This window comes from Cricetulus griseus, assembly GCF_003668045.3.
Source record: "Cricetulus griseus strain 17A/GY chromosome 1 unlocalized genomic scaffold, alternate assembly CriGri-PICRH-1.0 chr1_1, whole genome shotgun sequence".
NCBI classification, from domain to species: Eukaryota; Metazoa; Chordata; class Mammalia; order Rodentia; family Cricetidae; genus Cricetulus; species Cricetulus griseus.
In genome coordinates, this window is record NW_023276807.1 from 210077101 (window position 1) to 210104884 (window position 27784).

Here is a 27784-nt window from a genome sequence, read left to right on the forward strand (position 1 = left end):
TTCCAGGACAGCCATAACTATGTAGACAGACCCTGTCTCAAAAAAAAAAAAAAAAAAAAAAAAAAAGAAAGAAAGAAAGAAAATGTGAAGAAAAAAAATGAACTCCCTAAATTCATTTATTTATTTGTGGTGCTAAGTTTTGAACCCAGGGCTTCATGCATGCTGGGCAAATACTCTACCACCGAGCTAGTTAAAGTCTCTAGATTTATAACAGGATGATTTAACAAAATGAAACACAAGCAACTCAAGTGGAAATAAACAGACTTATGCTATCTTATTATTATACAGTTCATCCCTGTGTATGTTTTCACAGCAGCTTTAAACATAGCAGTAATAGCTAGGACTCGTTTTTAAAAACCATATTGAATTTTGTTTCTTATTTCACACATAAAATGCATGAACATACTTTATGTCTTAAGGTGTAAAATAATTGTACGCTAATTAATGTTACAGTCAGGCAGTTTAAAGGGATCCTCCTTGCTCTGATGAAATAACATGTCACTGATGTAAAACCAAGGTGGTTCCTGGAGAGTTTATGGCCTCAAGTTTTTGGCAAAGGGTCTGCTGCCTTGTTTACAGCTTGCACTATCTTGCCTTGGCTTTGTAGTGTGGGGCTGTGAGGATCCTTGAGGTATATAGCTTATATAGATAGAAGTCTGACAACTGGGTCCTGAGTGCTCACACTGACCTTGAGTCTTTATTTCCTGAACAGCAACTGCAATAATCTTTAAACACCTGAGTGGAACTGCTCAGAGACTGGCCAGAGGTGTCTAAATTGATTCATTTAGTAACATTTGCTGTTGGCTTATTTGAACATGAAGACACACATTTGAATAAACCACAGCCCTGGCTGACAAAGAGCTTAAAATAAAAAGTCAGACAGAAATATATTAGGGTCTCTTAAGGTGAGTAATAAAAAAATTCACTGTGGGGTACACTCCCATAATCCCTGCACTAATCAAGAGGTGCAGATAGAAGGTTCATCTGAGCCATCTCCATCTACACAGTGAGTTCAAGACCAGCCTGGATTACACGAGGCCCCACTGCAGAACACAACCCTAAAGTATATTTATTTCAGGTAAATGTCTTGGAATAAACCATATTGCAAATGAAAGCCTTAAACTAGATCTGTCTAAAAATAAATGGGGTGTGTGTTGCTGGTGGCATCCAGAATGATCAGCCCAAGAACAAAGAAGATCTGAGTATGTGTGAAAGGACAGAACTGTGAGATAGAATAGGCTGTATGCTCAGCGTCAGAGAGCCGAGTAAGAACCCAGAATTGCTGTGGACTATGACTGTACTAAATGCCAAAGGAATGAAGAGTCATCTTGAGACAATACACTGTCAAAGTTCAAACTTACAGGTCAGACTAATTTAGATCTGAGTCCTGGTTCTCTCCTTGGTGTGTGGATTTGGGCAAGTGGCAACCTTTCCAAGCCTCAGTTTCCTTTTTCATGGAATAAGGGTTAACCAACCTAAGCAATGATGTGAGAACAAACATTATATGTGTAAAGAAAGTCCTGTGGCTCACCGGCAATGCCACCAATCCAGAAAGCTGGCACAGGCAGACTAGGAGTTCAAGGTCAGACTCACCTACAGAGGACACACAGCGGGTAAGGGTAATAAGTTCCCACAATGTGTCGTTACCATCATCACTGTGGCTTCTCTGGTGACCACACAAACAGGAGCTCCAAGGCTTAGTGGGAGAAGCAAGGGGAAGCAACAAGAAAGAACTGAAGCAAGGAAGCATAGTTGGGTTGCCTCTTTCTGATCTTGGTGGTGTTTTAGAACTTGGTTAGAGTTTTAAACCACTGAAGGAATGGCCAGCTTCAAGAGTCCAGGGTGGGGGAAGAGACGGGGGATCAGCGCCCTGATGAATACCTCCTGTTGTAGAACTGTTATAGAGCTGTTGTAGAACTCACAGAGACCCACCTGCCTCTACCTCCCACATGCTGGGGCTGGCTCACACCTTTAATCCTAGTAGATCGGAGGTGAAGGCAGGTGGATCTCTGTGAATTTGACGCCAACCTGTCCTATAAAGTGGGTTCCAGGACAGCCAGGGCTACACAGAGAAGAAACCCTGTCTCTAAAAACATAAGTATACATATATATTCAAGTATAAGTTATAGATGCATGTTATCTATAAAACAGACATTAACTGAGTTGGGCAATGGTGGTGCATTCCTTTAATCCCAGCACTCGGGAGGCAGAGGCAGGCGGATCTCTGTGAGTTTGAGGCCAGCCTGGTCTACAAAGCGAATCCAGGACAGGCTTCAAAGTTGCACAGAGAAACCCTGTCTCAAAAAAAAACAAAACAAAACAAAACAAAAACAAAAACCAAACAACAACAAAACCCAGACATTAACATTGGCACCCTGCATTTAGAAAGGGTGTGTAAGATTAGTAAACTTGTATCCATTTGTGCCTTTTAGTATTTGACCTTTTAAAATAATGAGAATCAATTCACGGGGTGGATAAAAAATAAATGAAAATTAATCTGATTACAAAAGATGAAGAGAGCTTGTGGATACTGCAATTGAAGGCTTTGCACCCTGATGCCTAGCTGAAGCTCCATTCCGGGATTAAGGATTCTGAGTGTGTGGAGTACCCCTACAAGTCCCACAAAGGCAAGGAACTGTTCCCAGGTTCATGGGAACTGCTTTTGTTTTCCCAGGCACACAATCCAAAGCTTGGAAGTTCAACAAGTGCATTGAATAGGAGAAACCTTCCGGAAATGCTGAATTTGCACCAAGTTGTTGAGGCCCGCTGTGTTTCTCTGGATACGCCGCGGGCTCAGTAAGCAAGCGGCACAGGTCGCCGAAGCCTCTGCACAGCCTTTCAATGGCCCTCTCTTCCAGGAGTTGTGGCCCTTCCCAGCCCTGCCTCCCAGCCCCGCCCCTCTCTCTGGACGCATCTCTGGGTCCCATCATCACCCGGCGCCGGGCCCTCCCTCCCAGCCCCCCCTCCTCCCTCCTTCCTTCCTTCCCTTCCTCCCTCTCTCCCTCCCTCCTAGCTCCTCCACCAGGAAACAACCGGATCCGGATCCCGGCTGCGGCCTGACCCGTGAGATTCCCTAACCTGGCTGGCGGGCGGGGTTGGAGACCAGCTAAGGGTGGGAGAAAGGGAGGAGCCGGGCCTTTGGGCTGCACTTTGGGGAACCCGGAGTAGAGATGGTGTCGGCAGGAAGCCCGTGGCCCCGGGTTTCCCGAGAGGGCAGTCATTAAACATGGAATCGGCCACACAGCTGGCAAAGCGTTGGAGGCAGTGGCCCAGTCCCAGGAGCCGCAATTCCAGCCCTTTCCGGACCAGACCCAGGCGCCAGGCCCTTTTCACCTAGTTCTGCTCACTCCTTCCCTTTTCCAGGGCTCCACTCTGGCCGGGAGGATGAAAGGCCTCAGCTGGGAGCTCCCTGCCACCAGCACTGGGTCCTAAGAGCTGCCATCCAGGCTGGGTAAGTGTTCTCTTCTTTCTGCCCCGTACAGCCCTTGCTTCACCCTTGCTTCATCTTGCTCTTCAGCCCCCCTCCCCCTCCCTATCTTGTGCCTCTGCCAACACCTTCACATCATGCCCCTAGGGAGGTCCTAAGCCTCCTCCTGTAGCCAAAAAGGTGTATATTGGGTTGGGGGTGCAGAGGTGTCATACAGCTGGTGTCGTATGAAAGGAATCTGAAGTAGTAGTCTAAAATTAAAATGCCCTGTTGCACACTAATTTGACATGTTATACGTGGCCAGCTGCTGCTCATGCCCTGAACCTATCCCCGTGACTTAAATCCTTTTGCTCGTTTGTCCCTGCCTAGTGCTCTCTGAGCATTTCACCTATCTTCAGGAATTTGGCCAAACAGGAAATGTCCCTTTGGGGGTCTCTCAGTATTTTCTATATATTTATGTCAGTCTGTCATCCTTGCCCCTTTTAGCCGCCCGGATGGCGACCCCAGCCTCAGCCCCAGACACACGGGCTCTAGTGGCTGACTTTGTAGGCTATAAGCTGAGGCAGAAGGGTTATGTCTGTGGAGCTGGCCCTGGGGAGGGCCCAGCAGCTGACCCGCTGCACCAAGCCATGCGGGCTGCTGGAGACGAGTTTGAGACACGCTTCCGGCGCACCTTCTCTGACCTGGCCGCTCAGCTACACGTGACCCCAGGCTCAGCCCAGCAACGCTTCACCCAGGTTTCCGACGAACTTTTCCAAGGGGGCCCCAATTGGGGCCGTCTTGTGGCATTCTTTGTCTTTGGGGCTGCCCTGTGTGCTGAAAGTGTCAACAAAGAAATGGAGCCACTTGTGGGACAAGTGCAGGATTGGATGGTGACCTACCTGGAGACACGCCTGGCTGACTGGATCCACAGCAGTGGGGGCTGGGTAAGAAGCTTCTCGATCGCTGCCCTACGCATCCCTCTGCAAAGCTGGTCTTCATGGGAAAGTGGGGCCTCTGATTGTGCTGGGAAGCAGCCATCGGGGCCGACTTTCCCTGTTTAAGTGGAATCAGACTGAAAGCTAACTGTACTCCAGGGCTGCCAGGCAGTAATCACTGGGTGGGTTTCATGGTTCCAAGCAGAAGAGGGACTATAGAGTTTTAGAAACAGTACCCAAAGAGAGCCTTCAGAGAAAAGTTGTGACCCTGAGTACATAGTGTGGACCCTGGGCAGGGGGCTGGGGGTTCTGAGGGGCTCACAGGCAATAGAGCTTTGGCTAGAGGGCCTGGGTGTGGGCAGTGCTCACAGTGGATGGAACTGGAACTCTTCCTTCCCTCTTTCTCTCCACTCTCCTTTTCTGATATCCCTTTCTCCTTCTTTCTCTACTTCCCTTCTCTCCCACAGGCCGAGTTCACAGCTCTGTACGGGGACGGGGCCCTGGAGGAGGCACGGCGTCTGCGGGAGGGGAACTGGGCATCAGTGAGGACAGTGCTGACTGGGGCCGTGGCACTGGGGGCCCTGGTCACTGTAGGGGCCTTTTTTGCTAGCAAGTGAGAAAGACTAGGGCCAGGTGGGGCTAGGTGTGACTAGGGGCCAGGAGAGCTGGGACAGAACAGAGAATGCCCTTGGAAGAAGTTGGTCATGGAAGAGAAGGGCAGGGAAAGGTAGAGTGTGAGGGAGCCAAGCATGACAGGCAGGTGGCCAGGAGAGACATAAAGGAAGGTTTCGAGGCCAGGAGCCCAGGAGATGGAGTCATCCCAGGGCTTGGGGGGAGGTGGGAGGGTTCATGCCCATACCATGGGCACACAGGCTCCAAAGGAAGGTGAACCTATTTAAAGAATTGTGTCCCTGTTAGATGAATGGGGTGTAAGGAACCTAGAATTCACCTCCCTTTGGAATGGAAGCTTGGCGAGTAGGTGACTGGATGAAATGGCTATGGCTGTGGGCTGCACGGATGCTCATGTGCATGCCGGGCTGTTTGTCGAATCTGGTGATGGGATATTTAGAGAAAACATTCCTTCTTGCAGTGGCAAGAATTCGGGACAGTTCACTGCCCTTCCCCCCTCTGTCCCTACCCTTGACCTTGTGCCTCCAGGCTGAGGGAGGAATACTGTATCTAGATGAGGGCTCTGGCACAGCTGAAAGTTGTTGGCAGGGCTTTGGAGACAAAAGTTCTGCATCTGACCTTGTTCTTCACCGCCCCCCTTTGTGTGCATCTTTGCACCTGGGCTGACAAGAGGGTTAGGCTGTGGAGCCTGGGTTGGTAGGGGCTTCAGTAGTTGGACCTGCCTGCCACCTTCCCCTCCACTGGGGGCACAATGGTACCTAAAGTGTTGCCTATTTCTAGGACCTCTCTATGCAGCAGAGACTCTAAATTGGGGCTCTAATTTTCTTTTAGAGGATGTGGACATAAACGCTGATCTAGAATTCAGTTTGGGTCCTGAACGGTCTCAGTGAGTCTGCGATGCCTTGAGAGGACCATTCCAGCTCTGAGCCCCTGGGTGTGACAGTGACAGATGCTCCTTGACTGGCTTATTCTGTGTGGTGGGTGTTGGTGCTGCTTTATCAGGGGCCAGGCATATGGGTTCTAGAGCACTTACCATGACCTAAACACTTTGTTTCTTTTGAAGCCGTGCTCTTTGCATGGGTATTATTGTCAATACAGAGTCTCTGAAGATGCTAACACTAGAACTCACAGTCCGGTCCTCTAGAACAAATCCAGACTATAGCTTCTTCTTTTGAGGGAGAAAATTATTCACTCCAAATGCATGCCCTGAGCCAGACCTCACTGCTGCACTTGCCGAGGTGCTAACGATGCTGCTCTTCAATGCTGACTTCCTTCACAGTGCTCTAGAACCGGACCTGTGATCCTGAGCACTGATCAGCTTAGCTAGACCACAACTGACTCGACTACTTTTCACTTGGTCCTAGAATGTGGCATCATATTGTGCTTGCTAGAATGTGGGACCAAATTGGCCTCAGGTGTTTAGTCCAGACTTTTGCTTTGGAGGGGGTTGCACTTTTAGATAGTGTCTGTGGGGATGTGGTAGACGGCATGTGCCCGTTGGCCTGTTTCCAGTGTGCTGATCTAAGAAACTCAGAGCTGTCTGTAGCAAGCAGCTGGAGTACGAGGCTCTCACTTGCTCAGGACAAACTAGGCCAGTGGTTTTCAAACTCCTGGCAGAGCCCTGAAGTGTTCTAGGGGTGGCCTCAGGAGTCCTTTAGGAAATGAGGGAGTGGAGGGCTACACAGGCTTGGTGATTTGCCCTCAGACAGAACAGCTCCCCTTGTAGCTGTCTTATGTATCGGGGTTCAGGGTAAGATTTTATTTGTGGTAAGGGCTCTGCTGCTGCAAAGTTGAAAGACCACTGACTAGACCATCAGCTCCAGCTGGAGCCTGTACTCCTCCTTGTTCAGGGAAGATTGTTCTACCCTTCCCACGGGACACCTACCCAAGTTAGCATTCCTGGAAGCCTTTAGCAGACAGGAGCAGCGGGAACCATGGTCGGTTACCAGCACGCTCTGCCCTCCAGCCTTCACACAGGGTGGAAGGAGAGGCTGTGTTATGAGAGGGTAAAGGGCATGGTCTGGATTCCCAGAAGCTTAGCAGAGATGGGACCATAGTGAGGGGTTGTGACCTGTTCTGCCCTTCGTGTAAGGGCCAGTGGAAACCCAGAGAGTCTCCTGTCAGGGAAAACCAGGGACTGTCTTTAGAGCCATATAGTTCCTTTGGATTAGCTCTTTGCCAAGAGGGCTGAGTATGGCTCCCAATTTTTAAATCCATTTCATTTTTTTTAATGAGGGAAATGGATATAATTTTTCAAAAACTAAATAGGTGGAGAGGATGTTCTTGCTTTCCAAAGCCCAAAGGGACAAATAGGGACTTTGCTTATAGGCCAAGGAAAGAGCGGAAGTGGGGTAACTCAGTCCTGCATTTATTAATCCCACTCCCCACTTATACTAGGGCATACATATACTATTTTACTTTTTTAAATCATAAACGGCAGGAGAACAGATTTGGTTAGTTTAGAAGAAGAGAAAAAGCTCTATAAATATAAATATATATTCCTGTATTTTTATTTAATAATTTATAAATGCCAAGTTCATTTGACTTTTATTTTTGTGTAATATGTAATGGTCATATTAAAAATAAATAAATAAAGCCCAGAAATTTAATGAGAAGTACTGAACAGGGTTTTGTGACTTCTATATTGTACAGCCTGGGTTTAAAACATCCCTTAAACCAGTCATTTCTTATGGCTATGATCTTGCTTAGGAAAATAATTAGAGTTACAGGGATTTGGGGGAGTATTGAGGTTTAAAAAAAAAATCACAACACCCTATCCTGGCCAACACCCAAGCCTAAGAACTCTGTACCAACTGGAGCCTCAAGAAGGTAGAGGCATATGGTACATTGGGAGGCCCCATACACACACCACCCCTCCCCAATATCCTGGCTTGGTGTGGTGGCAAACAACTGCAATCCAGCGGTAAGAGGTGAAGACAGGAAGGTTGGCCACCCAGGTACATAGTGAGTTCAAGGCCAGCCAAGGCTTCATGAGACCTTGTCTCTAAACAAATCATCAGAAAGCAAAAGAAGGTGATTAATTAATGGAGGTGATTCTTAAATAATATTCTCAAATACATAAGCTAGGCTGAGGTCAGCCTGGTCTACAGAATGAGTTCCAGGACAGCCAAGGCTACACAGAGGGGAAAAAAAAAAAAAAGGAAGGAAGGAAAGACAGGCTGTGAACTCAGCTGTGAGTTTCAAGCAATCTGGAAGACAGTGAGAGTCAAAGCTTTATTGCTACTCAGAAGGTAGAGTTTTTAAAAGATAACTTATTGACATAATTGATGGCAAATAGAATATTTTATATCCCTGTCCTTTAGAAATACCAAGTGGGAGGCTGGAGAGATGGCTCAGAGATTAAGAGCACTGGCTGCTCTTCCAGAAGGCCTGAGTTCAATTCCCAGCAACCACATGGTGCCTCATAATCTATAATGAGATCTGGTGCCCTCCTCTGACCTGAAGGCTTACATGTAGACAGAACACTATGCATATTAAATAAATAAATCTTAAAAAGAAAAATACCAAGTGAGGATCCAGAAGGTCTTAGGTTTGCTCTATCAGTCTCATTACAATTTAATCTAAATATATTACTTTATAATGGTCTGATTGCTAAACTTTAGACTACCCAAAGGGACAGGTGACTGTTTCTCTATAAACGCCACTCATCCAGGTGGCACTTTTAACAAAGTTGGGCAAAGTTATAACTTCTGACCACTGAGAGGGTAGGGAGGTTGGGTTGAGGTGGTTCTGGCTCAGGCTGTAATTCTGGTGTACCTCAGGTGCAAGCACTTCAAGTGTAGGTCCACCTGGGACTACATAGTCAGCTCCAAGCCAGCCCATGCTGCAAGAGAAGATTCATTGTCAGCGTAAGGAACAAAACCAAGACTGACTGCTTCTGACAAATGGGTAGATCACAGCTGTTCTTTATAAATTTTTTCTTTGCTTTTTATTTATTTATTTTTTTTTGAGAGAGGATTTCTCTGATGTCTTGGAACTCACTCTGTAGCCTGGCCTTGAACTCAAAGAGATAAGACTGCCTCTGCCTCTCAAGTGCTAGGATTAAAGTCACCACTGCCTGACTTTTCCTTCCTTCCTTCCTTCCTTCCTTCCTTCCTTCCTTCCTTCCTTCCTTCCTTCCTTCTTTCTTGGCTTTCTTGAGACAGAATTTCTCTGTGTAATAGTCCTGGCTGTCCTGGAACAGGATGGCCTCGAACTCACTGAGATCCACCTGACTCTGCCTCCCAATCACTGAGATCAAAGGCATTCGCCGCCGCCACCTGGCTTTTTTTTTTTTTTTTTTTTTTTTTTTTTTGAAATAGGATCTTGCTAGCAGTCCAGGCTAGCTGCAAACTCAGTCTCTGGATTCCAGGTGTGTACCACCATGTCTGGCTGAAGTCTTTAAATGTGGTTATGGGGAACTATATAAATAATAAAAACACAACCAGAAGCTAGATGTGGTGCAGCCAGTTTCGAATCCCAGCATTTGGGAGGTAGAGGCAGGAGGATTGGTAGTTCAGGACCAGTGTTAAACACACACAGAGACAACAGAAAGTTTGAGCAGAAAACATAATGAACTGTATGGTTGTTTTCATTCATTATTTACTCTTAGAGAAAATGTTCAACTATTTTCTATGTATTTAGCATAGCTTTAGGCATGCAGGCAAAGAGAATGGGAAGATACCTCAGCCTACATGTTGCTTACACACTAGTAAGGGAATCAGACACACACTAAATACATTTCTTAACATGTTGGAAGATAGTAACAACTATGGAGAAAGATGTGTGTGGTGTGGTGGCCACACCTGCGTCTTGGTACTATGACGGCAGTGCAGTGGCAAGCAGGTCTCTAGAAGTTCAAGGCTAGCCTGGCCTACATGTGAGACCTTGTCTAAAAATACTATTTTAAGTAAAGAAAACCAGGTTGGGAATATGCAGATATTCTAATTTTAAATCAAATGGTCAAGAAAACACTCATGTCCAAGGTGAGAAGTAAAACCATGAATGGTATAATTGAAAATATACATTTATTAGCATGTAAAAAAAAGTTTCTGGCCGGGCGGTGGTGGTGCACGCCTTTAATCCCAGCACTTGGGAGGCAGAGGCAGGTGGATCTCTGTGAGTTCGAGACCAGACTGGTCTACAAGAGCTAGTACTAGGACAGCCTCCAAAGCCACAGGGAAACGCTGTCTCGAAAAACCAAAAAAAAAAAAAAAAAGTTTCTGTAAAACTCATTCATGAAAGTAGTGTTTGTAAGTGGGAAAGATCACACTGTGAATGGGTGTATATTTCCCTATTTAAAAAGTTAACTAATCAAGCCCAGTGAGGGGCATATATACTTGCAATCTCAGTATTTTGGGCGTGGGATGATCACCAAAAGCTGGGGGCCAATCTGTCTACAGATGAATTCTAAGCCAGCCAGGGCTACATAGGCAGATCCTTTATCAAAAAATTACTCAGTGGACTGGTGAGGCGACTCAGTAGATCATAATGCCTGCCACCATGCCTGGAAACCTGAGTTCAATCTCACATGGTAGCAAAGCTGTACCGAGTCTTGAAAGTTGTCCTCTTGCCTCCACACAAGTATGAAGATGTGTGTGTTCCCCACCTCAAATAAATGTAAAAAAATAAATTAGTAAAGTTAGCCCATCAGTGGAGCTAGAGAGATGTCTAACTGGGTAAGAGCACTTGCTGCTCAATTGTAAGGAGTAGAGATCACATCCCAAGATCTGTGTCAAGTAGTTCACAACCACTTGTGACTCCGGCTCCAGGAGATTAGCCACTTTCAGGTTTCTGTGGGCACCAGAACACAAACACACACACACACACACACACACACACACACACACACACACACACACACACACATAAATAAAATGTTTTCAAAGTTACGCAGCCAAAACTGAAATTAACTGCTGGGTGATGCTGGCTCACACCTTTAATCCTAGGATCTCAGTGAGTTCAAGGCCAGCCTGGTCTACAGAGCCAGTGTCAGACAGCCAGGGCTTCACAGAGAAATTCTGTCTGGAAAAACAAACAAGCAAACAAAAACTGCTGAAGTTAAGCAGCCTGGCAGCAGCCCTTTCTCATTCAAACGGCCACCCACTTCTGTGTAAGGTCTGATCTAAGATGTTAACACAAGTAAAGCCATACCACATTAGAAGATGCCAGAATCTCTGTAAAATAGGGATGAGGGCTGGATAGATAGCTCAGCAATTAAGAGTGCTTACTGAGCCAGGTGTTGGTGGCACACACCTTTAATCCCAGCACTCTGGAGGCAGAGGCAGGTGGATCTCTGTGGAGTTTAAGGCCAGCCTGGTCTACCGAGTGAGTGCCAGGACAGGCTCCAAAGCTACACAGAGAAACCCTGTCTCGAAAAACAAAAACAAAAAGGATTTAAAAACTTTTGATGTATATGTGTATGGTAGAGAGAGAATATGTGTGCATTGGTGCCTGTGGAGGCCAGAAGATGCTGAGTTCAATAGAGCTGTAGTTACAGGTGGTTGTGGCCATGTGAGTGTTGGGAACTGAACTCAGGTCCTCAAGTACTCTTGTGTTTTTTGTTTTGTTTTTAAGTCAGGTAATTACAGTGTAGCTCTAGCTACTCACTCTGATACACTCTATACAGTTCAGACAGTCCTGGAACTCAAGTGCTAAGATTATAGATGTGTACCACAGTGCTGAGAAAATCATAACCTTAGGCTGAGGGAGGAGGATCTCAAGTTTAAGGCCAGACTGAGCTACATTAAAAAAAAAAAAAAAAAAAAAGAGAGAGCTGGGCGGTGGTGGCACACGACTTTAATCCCACCTGCTTGGGACGCAGAGGCAGGTGGATCTCCATTTGAGGCCAGCCTGGTCTGCAGAGTGAGTTTCTGGACTGTCAAGGTAACACAGAGAAACCCTGTCTTGAAAAATAAAACAAAACAAACTCCAAAGGATTTAGGGGAATATGGTTTTGGAAGTACTTTCCTACAAAGGTGAGGATCCGATATAAGAAACAGTGCTTTGGGTTTGCCAAAAGTATTTAATAGATGGGCGTGGTAGCACACACCTTTAATTCCTGTGTTTGGGAGGCAAAGGCAGGGTGATCTCTGAGATTAAGGCCAGCCTGGGCTATATATTGTGCTTCAGACCAGCCAGAATAGGTAGTGAGACCCTGTCTCAAAACCACAGTAGAAAGATATCTGGCAATCACATTTCTGTTAGTTGCTTTGATTAAATTGGGTGCCAGCAAACTCTTCAAATTTTGAATTGGTTAGAATCAATATAAAAGAACTTTCTCCTGAAGTGTCCGGCTTCGGCGATCAACTTTAGTTCTGATGAATAAGTTTGACTCTACTCCCAGCTCCCAACCTCCTGAGGTAAGGAATTGCAAGAAGTGGAGGCAATAGTGGGGTGTAATGAGTGGTACTTCTGACTCTGGCTTGCTTATAGGTATTTTTGCCCAAGCCTACCCCTCCAGTCGAGTTAACTTTTTTGGTTGTGTCTCAAATTTGTAGTTTAGTCTCCCTACAAAAAGTCTTCTTGCAGATTTAGTACTACTGTTCATTACGACTTTAAATGTCTGGGATCTCCACTAGAGTGTGGGAATCCTGCCTTGTCCAGGGCTAGTTCTGATGGATATCTAAAGGTGCAGAACTGTCTTGAGAGCCTGCACGGAGAAATTCCTTTGGGGTCTTCAAGGGGTTTGAAAGCTAGGAAACTGCAGGTGAAATGTGGGACCTCGAAGTTGCAATCAGCCAATAATCATACTACGTGTACTCTGCTAAGTGTATCATTACTTATGGATACAAATATAAACAGCACTTGGCCCCTTGTCTGCAGGCACTCATCACCTAGTTAGAAAAAAGTGGGTGCTGAAACTGTGTAGGTAAGAAAACAAACAGGCTGAATGAAACTAAGCAGGTTGAGGGTCTAGAAAGATCTATGCAGAACCCGAACTCCAAACTAGAAGGTCTGGATGAGGATTAGTGAGATTTGTAACTTGTGTCAATTTATTGGATGATGACAGTAACTAAATTGGGAAAAGTACACTCCCTCCTAACCTCCGCTTTCGAGGACATCCCACCTACCGGTGCTTTTCTTGTTAGACAAGTTTCCAGAAATCTCTGACCCATTTCGGTCCTCTGTCTTCCAACAATGATCTGTTAGGTGGTCGGCCAGTGGTAGTGTCAGGACAGCTGCCGGCCCCACACACTTGAGGGCCTGGCGGGTCACGTAGCCCCCAGCCGGGTTTGGTTGTTGCTGTTGTTTAGTGGTGTTTTTTATTTGATTTAAACCAGGCTGAGATTCGCCTGCCTCTGCTTTCTGAGTGCTGGGATTAGAGGTGTGTGCCACCACGCCCCGCTCAGGAATTCGCTAGCTTTGAGCCTGGCAACCCTTTTGGGATCAAGGTTCACCTGTCGCACAGCGGGTGTCAGCACGTCGAATCTCACAAGCCAATCGGCATCTGAGAATAGGCCTCTTCAGTCAGGCGTTTGGAAGATTGGTCCTTTCCACTCGCTAGTCAGGGGCCAATCGCGGAGCATCCTCCATGTTGTGGGCCCGCCCCTGGGCGGAGGACGAGCGGAAAGTCGTCACAGTGCTGGCGTATTGTTACCTAAGGACTCGACAGGAGGTGGGGTGTGTTGATTGACAAGCCTATTTCACCTACCGGGATCACAGAATTTGGCGCAGTGGCCCGCCTTAGAGGTGGGGTCTTGTTTGATTGCCAAGTAGAACTCCCCAATAGTATTCGAGCTCGGGGTGACGGGCAGGCTGGCTGACTAATGAATCCTCGGCGTGACCGGCACAGTTCTCCAATCGCCGAGCGGCGGGCCCCAGTCTGAGCGGCGATGGCGGCGGCAGCGGCGGCGGCAGCAGCAGCGGGGGCTGCGGGCGGTCGGGGCTCCGGGCCGGGGCGGCGGCGCCATCTTGTGCCCGGGCCGGTGGGGAGGCCGGGGAGGGGGACCCGGGGGGCGCAGGGGACTACGGGAACGGCCTGGAGTCTGAGGAGCTGGAGCCTGGAGAGCTGCTGCCGGAGCCCGAGCCCGAAGAGGAGCCGCCCCGGCCCCGTGCCCCCCCCGGAGCTCCGGGTCCTGGGCCCGGCTCGGGAGCCCCCGGCAGCCAGGAGGAGGAGGAAGAGCCGGGACTGGTCGAGGCCGACCCCGGGGACGGCGCCATTGAGGACCCGGTGAGGGAGCGAGGCCGAGCGAGCGGGCCGGGTCATGCGAGGCCCAGAGCTCGGGCGGGCGGGCGGGCGGGCGGGCGGGCGGGCGGGCTGCGGCGGGCGGGCGGGAGGGAGGGCAGGCGGGGGGGGTTGGGCGGGGAATAACGTGGCTGATGGCGGGCCGGGGCCGTTCGTGAGCGGGCTGATGGGGCTTCGCGGATGCCTAGGGTGGCTCTAGAGAAGGTGATTTGGCTTTTATTTTCGCGCTGTCTTTTTCCCCCCCGTAATTACGAGCCTCGCACGAGGCGAGGGAAATGGCCGAGCATGGATGGCTGTGGCCGGGCCCAGACAAAATGTACGGCACACTCCCTGCCGTGGTTAACCTTCTGCATGCCCTGCTCACTCATTGTAGGAGCTAGAAGCGATCAAAGCCCGAGTCAGGGAGATGGAGGAAGAGGCTGAGAAGCTAAAGGAGCTACAAAACGAGGTAGAGAAGCAGATGAATATGAGTCCACCCCCAGGCAATGGTGAGTGAGTGAGTGAATCCGCTATTGCACGTACAGTCCGGGTCTTTGGGTCGGTTGGGGGTTGGGGGGGAGACCGGCAATGTGGCTTTAGAGGCTCGGGACCTTGAAGCTGCTTGTCTGAGTAATTCTTCTGGCCAGGGGCTGTGGTCATAGTCCATTGTGTGTTCTGCTGACCTTTGTTAGACATGAGCTGTTTTGATGGCGATACTCTTGTGTCTTCCTTTGTCTCATTTATAAATGTGTTTGTCTTTGTTCTTAGTCTGTCTATACCCTTCTTGTGGAGATCGCCAGCTGGCGTTTGACCTTCAAGTCTAATACTTTTCAGTTAGAGATCCTTTAGAGGTTACTGATGACTGTCGGGGACTTCTTTAATCTAGAAATGTCAGAGCTCAATCCATTCAGTTTTGCTCACTCTTGAGGCATTTCAGCCAAAGCAATGCAATAGAACCTTGATTTGGAAAATGTAAATTCTTAAATATGATTTTTTTTTTTTGAGAGGGTAGTTTCTCAAATACATATTGAAACCTATGCTGAGCACTTTTCTAGGTAATAGGTATAGTAGAACAGACCTTAGCCTAATGGGGGTGGGGGTATATATGTATTGATCCAACAGAAAATATGCCTGCTTAAATTTTTTTTTTCCTCCAAGCTGGCCCAGTGATCATGTCTCTTGAGGAGAAGATGGAGGCTGATGCCCGTTCTATCTACGTTGGCAATGTATGTATGGAGGAAGAGTCTGATTTGGTTTTGTTTTGTTTTTTTTTCCAAAGATAGGGTTTGTGCCCAGCGTTGGTTGTGCACGCCTTTAGTCCCAGCACTCGGGAGGCAGAAGCAGGCGGATCTCTGTGAGTTCGAGGCCAGCCTGGTCTCCAAAGTGAGTGCCAGGATAGGCTCCAAAGCTACACAGAGAAACCCTGTCTCCAAAAAAAAAAAAAAAAAAAAAAAAAGATAGGGTTTGTTACATAGCCCATACTGGCTGCTGATTCAAAGTGATTCTCCAGTCTTAGCCTCCTGAGTATTGGCATTGAGAAAAGTACCTTTTGGGTTGGTTTTGAATTTTGGAAACAGGCTTTGTCTGTAATAACCCTGGATGTCCTGGAACTCACAAAGATCTACCTGCCTCTGCTTCCCAAGTGGTGGGTGTTGGGATTAAAGGTGTGCACCACCACTCTACATAGGAGTGCATTCGTTTTTGTTGTTTGGGGGGGGGGGGCGTTGACAGGTTTTCTTTATGTTGCTCTGTAGGCTGTGCCGGCCTTGAGTTCACAGAGATCCACTTGCCTCTGCCTGGGATTAAAGATGTAAACCACCACACAGGGTTTTATTTTGATTTTTCAAGACAGGGTTTCTTTGTCAGTATAGCCCTGTTTGTCCTGGAATTCACTCTGTAGAGTGGGCTGGCCTCAAACTCGGATCTGCCTACCTCTGCCTCCCAAGTGCTAGGATGAAAGGTGTGTACTCCTAGCATTTGAGGGAGTTACTTAATACGTTTGAAATGAATCTAGAATTGGTTTTCAATTTCGAGTTTTGGGGGGAAGGTTGTGAGGAGATAAATAAAGGTAATGAAATGCTGGTTCTAGACTTGGAAGAAAGGGGAACAATATTTGATGGACTCAGGCTACAGTTGTGTGGACAAGGGTACCTGTTCAAGCAGGAGTTTTCCCAGTACTTGTACAATGTTCCTTTCCTTAGGTGGACTATGGTGCAACAGCAGAAGAGCTGGAAGCTCACTTTCATGGTTGTGGTTCAGTCAACCGTGTCACTATACTCTGTGACAAATTTAGTGGCCATCCTAAAGGGTGAGTAGAAGTTGGGATCATTTATCTGTGGTTTAACAATTTAGACTTTCGTACTGCCACCACTCTCCAAGCTGGGAACTGAACCCAGGACCTTGAACTGCTGAGAATGTGCTCTGCTGTTGAGCTAGCAGTGTGAACTCATGGTTTTTATTTATTTTTACTTAATTATTTTTGAGGTAAGAGCTTTTCTGGAGCCAGAGCCAGCTTGCCCTGGCTATCCTGGAATTAGCTCTATAGACCAGTCTGGCTTCAAAGATCACCTGCCTCGCCTCAACCTCCTAAGTCCTGGGAGAAAAGTCATGCACCACTATTCCTAGCCATACTTACATTTCATATTTTCTATAGACTAGTAAACAACTTAAAACAGTAGTTTTGTTTGTTTTGTTTTGTTTTTGTTGCTGCCTATTAAGTGTCTATCAGTAGTTTATATTAAATATCTTCAGAAACCAGATATTAAAGACTGGCAGGAATGAGATTATAAACTAGAAAGGGGTGGCATCTAATTGACACCAGCTGTGGTTGTATGGCTACAAACTGGGCCTTGTTAACCTTTTTTACTTTTTGTGGTGCTGGAGATTGACTGAGGACCTCAGGATGTATGCTGGGCAAGTGCTGTTACTGAGTCATCACACACACAGCACTCACACGAGTTTTCACACACTTTATTGTGAAACAGGGTCTCTAATCTACCCAGGCTAGTCAACTCTAGGATGAGCAGGCCTTGAACTTGGGTTCTTCTGCCTCAGCCTGCTGAGTAGCTGGGATTGCAAGCTTTGTTCACTATCCCCAAAAGTAGTTAGAAATTTCTATAAATACTGTTATTTAACTAATTTAATCATTTAAAAATGTTACCAAGTTGCATTCCAATTAATTGTAGTTACAAGTTGGGTTTAACCTGTGAGCTATTTGTCAAATAAAATGACAAATTATTTTTTCCAGGTTTGCGTATATAGAGTTCTCAGACAAAGAGTCAGTGAGGACTTCCCTGGCCTTAGATGAGTCCCTGTTTAGAGGAAGACAAATCAAGGTAAGCATAGTGCCTTGGCTATGGGTTCTGTGCAGATTCTCTGCCTTGAAGCCAAGGCTTTCTGTCCTCTCTCCTTTACAGGTGATTCCCAAACGAACCAACAGACCAGGCATCAGTACAACAGACCGGGGTTTCCCGCGTGCCCGATACCGTGCCCGGACTACCAATTACAACAGCTCCCGATCGAGATTCTACAGCGGTTTTAACAGCAGGCCCCGGGGTCGAGTCTACAGGTCAGGATAGATGGGCTGCTCCTCTTCTCCGCCTCCCATGAGCCCTTAGGCTTCATTCTCTCCTGATCTGAGGACCCTCGCTCCCTTGTCCTCCTTTTGGCTTCCAGAGACTTGGCCTTCCTGCTTGTGCAGAGGGAGGAAGTAGTTGCAGGCCAGTTCAGGAGGCCAGTTCTGTGTTTTCTTGAGGAGAAACTGATGAGGGCAAAGTTGTTCTGAGATGTTTCCTCCCTCTGATTTCTTCCTTTGGGAATTGGTGCAGTGAAAGTGTTTACACTAAGAATGATAAAGCCTCGGGTAGGGAGAGCACTGCTTGAACATTGCTACTTTTCCCAGAGTTAGGGAGGGTTTAAGTGTGATTCCTTGGAAGCATCCAGCTGCAGACTGATCCTCCCACTGCCCTGTGGGAGGACTGAGATGCCAGTGTGTTCCAAGGTTAGCTGTCTGATTGGGCCCAGTGGCACCGGATTGTGGCTGTGCTTTACTTCTGTCCTTGCATTTAAATTGTATGTTAAGATAAACCCTGCCTTTTCACCAGATAGGGTTTAAGAGCTGTGGAGACTGGATAAACAATGGATCCTTTTTCTTGTCCCTCAGTGTCTTTAGATATATTTCTACCCCACCCTGCTTCCCCCTCAAGACCCCCAGTTTGCCAGTTGTTATTCCTGGGAGCGAGCACTCATTTTTGAGATGCTCCCACGGTCACTGGGGCAGTTGCGGGCCCACGGGGAGGGTCTTCTTGCATTGAGCTCTCTAGTAACCATGTTAACACCTAACTCTCCTTCTTTCTTCCAGGGGCCGGGCTAGAGCGACATCATGGTATTCCCCTTACTAAAAAAAGTGTGTATTAGGAGGAGAGAGAGGAAAAAAAGAGGAAAGAAGGAAAAAAAAGAATTAAAAAAAAAAAAGAAAAACAGAAGATGACCTTGATGGAAAAAAAATATTTAAAAAAAAAAAAAAAGATATACTGTGGAAGGGGGGAGAATCCCATAACTAACTGTGAGGAGGGACCTGCTTTGGGGAGTAGGGGAAGGCCCAGGGAGTGGGGCAGGGGCTACATATTCCCTCTGGGGATTCGCCATGGACACATCTCAACTGTGCAAGCTGCTCCTTGTTTTCCCTGCTCCCCGTCACCCTCTGTGGGCCTGCTCAAGGGTAGGTGGGCACGGGTGGTAGGAGGGCTTTTTTTTACCCAGGGCTCTGGAAGGACACCAAACTGTTCAGCTTGTTTCCTTCCCTCGTCTTCTCCCTGCCTTTTGCAGTCCCTGCCTGCCTGCTCCTGTCCTACCAGGTCTACGCCCACCCTACCCTTCTTTCCTCGGGCTCCCTGCCCCTCCAGTTCGCCTGGTGATCTATTTTGTTTCCTTTTGTGTTTCTTTTTCTGTTTTGAGTGTCTTTCTTTGCAGGTTTCTGTAGCCGGAAGATCTCGCTCCCAGTGGCTCCAGTGTAAATTCCCCATACCCCTGGGGAAATGCACTACTTTGTTTTGGGGAGTTTTGGGGTGTTTTTGTTTTTCAGGTGTTTTTGTTTTGTTTTATTTTTTTCTTTATCTTTTTTTCCCTTTTATTTGGAGGGAATGGGAGGAAGTGGGAACAGGGAGGTGGGAGGTGGATTTTGTTTATTTTTTTAACTCATTTCCAGGGGATGGGAATTTTTTTTTAAAATAATGTGTCATGAATAAAGTTGTTTATGAAAAAATTGTTTGGCACTTTGGGTGTAAATACCATTTATAAACCATTTCTCTTAAGTAATAGATGGTTGTTAGTTTGGGGAGAGAGAAGTACTGTTGTTTTCAAGAGGGTTGTCAATTGTAAGTTAAGGTAGAAATTAAATTACAACATAATGCATTCAGTTGAGGATGGTGGGTTTTCTGGCCAGTGAAAGAATAATTAAGAGTAATGGTTGTTTTTTGGTACAAAGTTATGTAGCCCTGGCTGATAATGGAACTGTTTGTCCTTGAAGTTCTGGTGACCGAAGAGCCTGTCTTCCTCAGTGCCTGGATTATAGGCATGCGCTGATTTAATAACTCTTGGAGCCAGACAGGGCTGTGCACACCTTTAATCCCATTGTTTGGGAGGCAGAGGCCAGCAGATCTCCCCAGGTCAGCTAGAGCTACGTAGTGAGATCTAAAACAAGTATATTCCTGACAAAACCCGAGTACGGTGACTACTGTTTGTAAATTTGGGTTATCTAACCCTTTTGTGCCTCTATGGATTCAAAACTACAAAATAAGCAGGGACAAGTGTAAGGATATCATTCCCTGAACCAGGCTTACTGTTCCACACTTGGGATAAAAGGCGCCTGGCCACTTTCATCCCACACATTTACCTCTCAGGAGGCAAGGGTAGGTGCATCTCTGAGTTAGATGCCAGACGGCCTCAGTTTTGTTTTGTTTTGTTTTTTTGTTGGGGTATTGTCTACAGGGTTTCTCTGTGGCTTTGGAGGCTGTCCTGGAACTAGCTCTAGTAGACCAAGCTGGTCTCAAACTTAACAGAGATTGGCCTGCCTCTGCCTCAGCCTCAGCCTCCCAGAGTGCTGGGATTAAAGGTGTGCGCCACTACCACCTGGCTGAGAGCTGCAGTTTTATGTCTTAATGTCAGACTGAAATCTTGGGTACTAGATCTAGTATCTGTTACCAAGAGAAGGTTTTGGGGGTTTGTATACCATATTTGCACTACCTGTGGGGGCCAGAAGATGGTGTTATAATCCCAAGGACTAGTCCTGTGAATGCTGGGAATCAAATTTGGTGGCCATACCTTTAATCCCAATAGAGGCAAGTAGATCTCTTGAGTTGGAGACCCTGGTCTACAGAGCAAGTTTCAGGACAACCAAGGTTACACTGAGAAACCCTGTCTTAAACCAAAAAACAAACACCACCATACTCCACCAACAGGTATTCTTGAAGAGCAGTCAGGGCTCTTAACCACTCCAACCCAAGATATATTTTTAGCCTCTACGTCCATTCTACCATTTACTATTTCTGATGTCTTACTTGGGACCTATATGTGCTTTGGAACACAAACAGCTGTCCATGAAGCCCGAAACCTTGTCATGTTTCTTGGGAAACCATGTATTGGGAAAGCCACCAATGTGTTTTAGAATTTGGTCATTCTACCTCTTCTGTATAGATCGCTTTCTTGAGATAAAGCTGGAATATGTGATCTCTGGAGATTTCTGCAGAGGCTGAGTAACAGAAGCAGTCTAAAATTCAGTATTAGAAAGATGGGAGGGGCTGGCGAGATGGCTCAGAGGTTAACAGCACCGACTGCTCTTCCAGAGGTCCTGAGTTCAATTCCCAGCAACCACATGGTGGCTCACAACCATCCGTTATGAGATCTGGTGCCCTCTTCTGGTGTGCAGGTATACATGGAAGTAGAATGTTGTATACATAATAAATAAAATCTTTAAAAAAAAAAAAGAAAAAGATGGGAACTTTGTCGTGGTTGACCTGGGACCAACCCCAGCATTTAGGATTGCTTAGAGTTCTAGTCTAGCCTATGCTAGAAAGTGTGACCCTATTTCTATCATTTTCTGTTTAAATTGTTAGGAAGCCAGGTGTCCCAAAGCACACACAAAGGTCAATAGGGTGACTTTGTGAATTTCTGGGGATCAAACCCTTGTCAGGTTCCATGACTAGGGCTATTACTCACTGGTTATTTTGTTTGGTTACCAAAAACAAGAATGTGATACTGGGCCTAGTCCAGCCTCAGTCCAGATACATGCCTTCAGTCCCAGCATTTGGGAGGCAGAGGCAGCTATATCTCTGAGTTCATGGCTAGCCTGGTCTATGTAGTTCCCGGACAGCCAGAGCTACATAGATCAGTCTCAAAAAGGTGGTGGGCCTAATGGTGGTGCACGCCTTTAATCCCAGCACTCAGGAGGCAGAGGCAGGTGGATCTCTGAGTTTGAGACCAGCCTGGTCTACAGAGAGTTCCAGGCTGTTTCACAGAGAAATCCTGTCTTTAAACACCTTCCCCCGCCCCCCAAAAGAGGGGGAGGGATGTGAAACACTGGACTTACACAAATACTGTTCTGGTCTCACTCACTATCCACCAGGGGGCACAAAATGGTTAGTTCTGAAAGATCCTTACAAATTGTTTTGAGACAAGGTCTCACTATATAGCTGTGGAAGGCCAGTGCACTACACAGAAATCAGAGTGGCCTGAAACTCAGATCTGCCCGTGTCTGCCTCCCATTGCTGTGTTTGAAGGCATGCTCCCAGAACAAATTATGTTTTGTGAACTGTTTTGGGTGTTTTATTTTGAGACAGTTTCACTATGTAGCCCAGGCCTCTGCCTTCCAAGTGCTGGGATTTCAGATGGACACCAGCACCCACACCAGGCAGGTGAGTGGCTTTTTACCCCTCTCTGGTCTCCATTTTTTAAAGTCCACTCCATTCTACTCTATCACGTTGGTTATTTTTCTCCACTCTACTTTTACTACTTGAGCACCTTATTTGTTCTTGTTGCTAAAAAGACTTGTGATGCCACCAATAAGCACAAACTCATAACTAAGGCCTTTCCAGGTGTGGTCCTAATCATGTTGTCATGCCATATTTGTCTGTACAAGACAATTAAGACAGTAGTGTTCCCTTGAACCCCTAGCTACTATTTCCTTTTCCATGCTTTAGAAGCAGAAGCATGGAAAAATGTTGACATTCTTGAACAAACCCAGTTTTTGGTAGATTTTTCTGTTCATCACTTCTGGCTAACGAGAATAGACTGAGCACATTGGAGCTCTGTTGTGGCAGCAGAGTAAAGATTTGGGCAATTTTTGCTTTTGTTTTTTTGAGACAGGGCCTCACCATGTAGCCCTGGCTGTCTTGAAACTCACTCTGTAGACCAGGCTGGTCTGAAACTTAAGAGACCCACCTGCCTCTGCCTTCCAAGTGCTGGGATTAAAGGCCTGTGCCAACATGCCTGGGTATATTTTTTTCCTAGTTCCAATCCAGTTAAAGAAGTTTTGCCTTAAAATGCACTGGGTTATCTTAGCTTGTCTTTATCACTCACAGACCCTCACCATAGAGTAAGTAAATTCACCAAATTTGCTGGGCATAGTGCTCTATGACTTTAATCCCAGCACTAAGGAGGCAGAAGCAGGTGGATCTCTGTGAGTTTTGAGACCAGCCTGGTCTACAGAGTGAGATCCAGGACAGGCTCCAAAGCAATACAGAGAAACCCTGTCGTGGTGGTGGTGGTGGTGGTGGTGGGGGGGGGAGGAAGCACTTTCACCCACTGAACCAAAACTGAGAAATCAATTTTTGTTGCTTATATAATATATTCGGTCTATGGTATTTGGTTCTAGCTGCTGTGGTTATAGGTGTGAACCACCTCATCTGACTTCAGAGCTAAATTTTTTTAATTAGGAGGAGGTACATACATGCATGGCTCTGGTGGACAACTGTGGAGACGGTTCTATGCTAACTTTCCATAGGAGGCCAGGGTGGAATTCAAGTCTCCAGGCCTTGGCACCAAGCACCTTCATGCTCTGTCGTCTTGCTGTCCCTAGAAGCGTAATTTTTTTTTTTCCCCGAGACAGGGTCGAACTCACAGAGATCCACCTGCCTCTGCCTCCTGAGTGCCAGTTTAAAAGGGTGTTTTTGTCAAGGAGCTTTCCCCATCTTTGTAATAGAGTATATAACCTGCTATGGTCTGAATGTTTGTAGCCCCAAATTTATGTATTGCAACCGATTCCCCAGTGTGAGGATCTTTGGGAGTGGGCATTTCACAACGGCTCTGCCTTTATAAAATGATTAGTGCCCTTCTCCAGAAACACCACGGTGAGTTTTCTCACACTTTCCACCCAGAGGGTGCAGTAGAGTGGCTCTGACCTGTACACCAGACTGGTCCACACCCTGCCCTTACTCCCCAGCCTCCTTCAGAACCAAGCAGGAAGCCAATGTATGCACTTCATTGTTTGACAAGTTTGTTTTCCTTCTTTTATACCTGTCTGCATTTTCTATACACTTTGTAATTATTTGTCCTGAGAGTTTTCAGTCAGTTCAAGTGAATGAGATGTGGGACATGTGCTCCTCTCAAACCTGAGGCCAAAGCAGAGATTGGCAGCTGGCTGGTTGCACGGTGAGCAGATGAGGTTGTCTTGAGAAGGCAAGAAGTATATTTCATGTCACTTTATTTCTTTTTAATTTTATTTTTATGTGCACCGGTGAGAGGGTATCAGATCCCCTGGAACTGGAGTTACTGATAGTTGTGAGCTGCCATGTGGTTGCTGGGAATTGAACCCGGGTCCTCTGGGAAAGCAGTCAGTGCTCTTAACCACTAAACCATATCTCCAGCCACCCTTCATGTCACTTTAAATAATTTAAAAATAGTTTTAAAGAATAACATTACTGTATGTTGGGAGACAGGGATGTTCCACAGTGCACATGTACACATCAGAGGACAACTTGTTAGAGTTGCTTCTTCTGTCCCATTTTGTGGGTCCTGGTGATGGAACTTTTGTCAGACCTAATAGCAAGCAATTATTTCATAAAACTTTTTTGTTTTGTTTTTGTTTTTCGAGACAGGGTTTCCCTGTATAGTTTTGGAGCTTGTCCTGGAACTAGCCCTTGTAGATCAGGCTGGTCTCAAACTCTGTCTGCCTCTGCCTCCCAAGTTCTGGGATTAAAGGTGTGCGCCACCACCGCCCAGCTTCATACAACTTTTTAACATTGGAAATGTACCCTCTATATCCTCTTGACTTACCTCTCAACATTTCATTATGACTCTTAGTTGTAAATCCAACTAAAACATTTATAAAGCCCATACTTCAACCAGTACAAAAAGAATAATCATTCTTCTTATTTTCCTGAAAACTACTTCCCTGAAATTCTTGGGGTTCCTAGTGAACTTAGTATTAGAGAAATAACTGAGTGGTGGCACACACATCTTTAATCCCATCACTCAGGAGGCAGAGGCAGACAGATTTCTGAGTTTGAGGCCAACCTGGTCTACAGAGTGAGTTCCAGGACAGCCAGGGCTACACGGAGAAACCCTGCCTCGGAAAACCCAAAATTAAAAAATAAAAATTTAAATAAAGTATTAGAAATACTTTCTCACATGGCACTTATAAAAATTTCCTGTCTTGAGCAGGATATGGTGTGTCACACCTATAGCCCCAGCTGAGGCAAGAAGGTCACTGTGAGTTCAAAGCCAGCATGAATTATATAATTCCAGGCTAGCTGTGCTAAAGTGTTGAGCCCTATCTCAAAAAAAAACCACACCATTTCTGAGTATTGTACTGGAAGATTGCAGGATCTACCTCCTCAAGATCTGGCAACTCCATGGGCCAGTTCAAAGGCCCTTCAATAAGTTGCCTCTCCAAGCTATAGTCTGGCAACAGCCTCAGAGAAAGTCACTTTTTCCATAGGGTGAGAATCCAATAATAAGGTTACATGGTTGGAGAAGCTGACATCAGTTGTTGGGTCTACACACACTGTCTCCACCAGACTAGAAGCCGGGGTAAGCGCACCTCCCTGTGTGGCTCATACCATTCTCTTGCTTCCTTTTATCCCATACAGGAGCTGTAGTAGCTTTCTGGTTGGTTTTGTTTCTTTAGTGTTTCTATAGAATGAGGCTTTTCATTGAAATATCTCTTAGCTGGGACTTGGGGTAAAGGCCTGTGAATCCCAACACTCAGGAGGCTGAGACTGGAGGATTGTGACTTTGAGGTTAGCCTGGGATACAAAAAGAGACCCTATATATAAAAAGAAAGGAAGAAAGAAAGAAAGCAAAAGGAGGAAGAACCTCTACTCCAGTTGAAGCCATGGTTAAACTCATTTCACACAAAGCAAAAAGCAACACCAGTTACTTGGCTCGATGAACAAGAGGCGAGTAGAACCAACTGCCTGGGTTAGAACCCTGGCTCTGCCATGGAACAGCAAGCCCCATCAATTTCTCAGTTCTCATTGTTCCTGCAATGTGATGGAACAGCAATAAAAACGGCTCCTTACTGAGGGACTGTGAAGACTAACCGAGTATGCCCCTGTGAGGTCTCCAGGAACACAATTATTTGGAGCCCAGTAGCATGGCATTATTGATAGCATGTGGCCTTAGGCATGAATAGGCAAAGGGGAAGGGGAAGGGAAGCCCAGTGTTGCTGAGAGCTAGATGACCAACCTCTTTTCTTGGAGAGGAATGACTTCCATTTTCCTAGAAAGTCCTCTCTCAGAACCACCCCAAGATAAAACTCACCCTTCCAGCCTCGAAGAATCCACTTTGCCTGTGCAACTGGCTGGAGTTAGGCACATTGAGTATGGGGAATACCTCAGAGCTTCTTGCCTATGAAGGTGCCTCACCTCCTCCAAAAAGCAATTTTCTAGGCCTGGTGCTGGTGGCACACTCCTTTAATGCCAGCACTCGGGAGGCAGAGGCAGCAGGATCTCTTAGTTCAATACCAGCCTGGTCTACAAGAGCTGGTTCCAGGACAGCCTCCAAAGCCACAGAGAAACCCTGTCTCAAAAAAACAAAACAAAAAGCAATCTTCTAGCCTGGGTTACATAGCAAGTTCAAGGCTAGTCTGGGCTTTTTAAGAAGATCCCATCTCTAAAGCAAAGAAGCCCCTTGATACTCCCTAACCACAAACTTCTCTTCCTTCTTTTTTTTTGGTTTTTCGAGACAGGGTTTCTCTGTGGCTTTGGAGGCTGTCCTGGAACTAGCTCTTGTAGACCAGGCTGGTCTCCAACTCACAGAGCTCCGCCTGCCTCTGCCTCCCGAGTGCTGGGATTAAAGGTGTGCGCCACCAACGCCCAGCTTCCTTATTAATATTCCTAGCGTGGGGTTTATTGTCTTGATTTTAGAGACAGTGCTTCATGTACCAAAGGCTGGCTAGCCCTGAACTCCAGATGTAACTGACCATTTCCTTGAGCTTTTCATCTTCTTGCCTCCACCTTCTGGGTGCTGAGATTATGGCACACACTACATGCACTGATGATCAAACCTCAGGGTTAGTGTAAGGCACTCTACCAACTGAGCTGCAGCCTCCTACTGCCACTTCCCAGGGGAGCCAAGGGATTCCTTTCCCCACTGCCAAGGGAGGTGTTCAAAGTTGAGCGGGGAAGGTGGCAGTGGTGGACTCTAGTTCTTTCTTCCTTTTCTGTTTTGGTCTCTGTCTCTCTCCGTGTGTGTGTGTGTGTGTGTGTGTGTGTGTGTGTGTGTGTGTGTGTGTGTGTGTGTGTCTCCGTGTGTGTGTGTGTGTGTGTGTGTGTGTGTGTGTTGGGGGTTGTTTCTGGTTTTGATTTTGTTTTTGGGTCAGGGTCTCACTCAGTAGCTCTGGCTGGCCTGGAACTCATATATTCCAGGCTGGTCTCCAACTCAGAGATCCTCCTGCTTCTGCCTCCCAACTGCTGGGATTAAATGCGTGCGCCACTATGCCCAAGAGAACTCTAACTCTGTCTGGGCTCTAACAAGGTCTCACTAGCTTTGTAACCCTGGGCAAGTTATCTAGTCCTTGAGCACTGGTAAGAGTACTATTATGGCAGACAGCCATTATTCATTTTTAAACACTATCCAGTCCTGTCCTAACTCCCTCAGTATTAGGGGTGGAGCAGAATGCTGCTTGAGCTAGCCAATCAGATGCTTGCTAGAGAGGAACTTGCATGAGGCTTCTGGGAAGGAGTGCTGCTGGAGTTCACGACGAGGCGCGTATGCTGCGCTGTGTAAGCGTGCTTCTCCATCCTGTGAGCTCTCACTTTAACCTGCTCCATATCATCTTCTGGCACGTGTGTTAGTGCGCATACATGCATGTGGGTGCTTTGGGGGCCGAAAGACAGGGTTAGGTTCCTGGCGCTGGAGTCACAGGCAGCTGTGAGCAGACCTCTGAGAGGTCAGCAAGCACTCACAACCACCATCTCTCCAGCCCCTAAAGTTAATTTTTATAGCTCCCCAAAACAAAAGCTTAATTGCTTCAAACACCGACCTTGCAGCTGTTGTAAGGATGAGGTGAGACAAAGTGTATCTGGCAGAGTCAGCAGTGAGCGGGGCAGAGTGAGAAACAAGACGTTATTACCGGTTTGTGCCCCACTGAGAAAAGTCTTTCCCCACGAGATAAAAGGACAACATAAGGGAGGGAAGTCCAGGCTA

General features: G+C 46.7%; 2 protein-coding genes across 3 annotated transcripts; both read left to right on the plus strand.

Moving 5' to 3' along the window:
* The first annotated feature begins 2952 nt into the window (after window positions 1–2952).
* On the plus strand, window positions 2953–7597 carry Bcl2l2 (BCL2 like 2). 2 transcript variants are annotated; one of them, XM_027390615.2, is made up of 4 exons: window positions 2953–3063; window positions 3364–3451; window positions 3914–4353; window positions 4812–7597. In XM_027390615.2, the coding sequence occupies exons 3-4, from the start codon at window positions 3922–3924 to the stop codon at window positions 4959–4961; spliced, it is 582 nt and encodes a 193-aa protein (XP_027246416.1). In that variant the 5' UTR covers window positions 2953–3063; window positions 3364–3451; window positions 3914–3921; the 3' UTR covers window positions 4962–7597. The 2 variants fall into 2 exon arrangements, with proteins under 2 accessions (XP_027246416.1, XP_027246417.1); XM_027390616.1 differs by lacking the exon at window positions 2953–3063 and having other exon boundaries at window positions 3070–3451.
* A 6196-nt stretch (window positions 7598–13793) lies between these two features.
* On the plus strand, window positions 13794–19403 carry Pabpn1 (poly(A) binding protein nuclear 1). Its single transcript, XM_027390612.2, is given in 8 exon segments — window positions 13794–13896; window positions 13899–14146; window positions 14535–14649; window positions 15299–15366; window positions 16342–16448; window positions 17388–17475; window positions 17557–17708; window positions 18501–19403. Coding segments are annotated over 8 exon segments (906 nt in total). The 5' UTR covers window positions 13794–13808; the 3' UTR covers window positions 18541–19403.
* The last annotated feature ends 8381 nt before the right edge of the window (window positions 19404–27784 follow it).

Excerpts from the sequence above, each read along its gene's own strand:
- Bcl2l2 (XM_027390615.2), top strand. The coding sequence starts at position 3,922 with ATGGCGACCCCAGCCTCAGCCCCAGACACACGGGCTCTAGTGGCTGAC. Across the intron at positions 4,354-4,811 it reads TCCACAGCAGTGGGGGCTGG|GCCGAGTTCACAGCTCTGTA; the intron begins GTAAGAAGCTTC and ends TCTCTCCCACAG.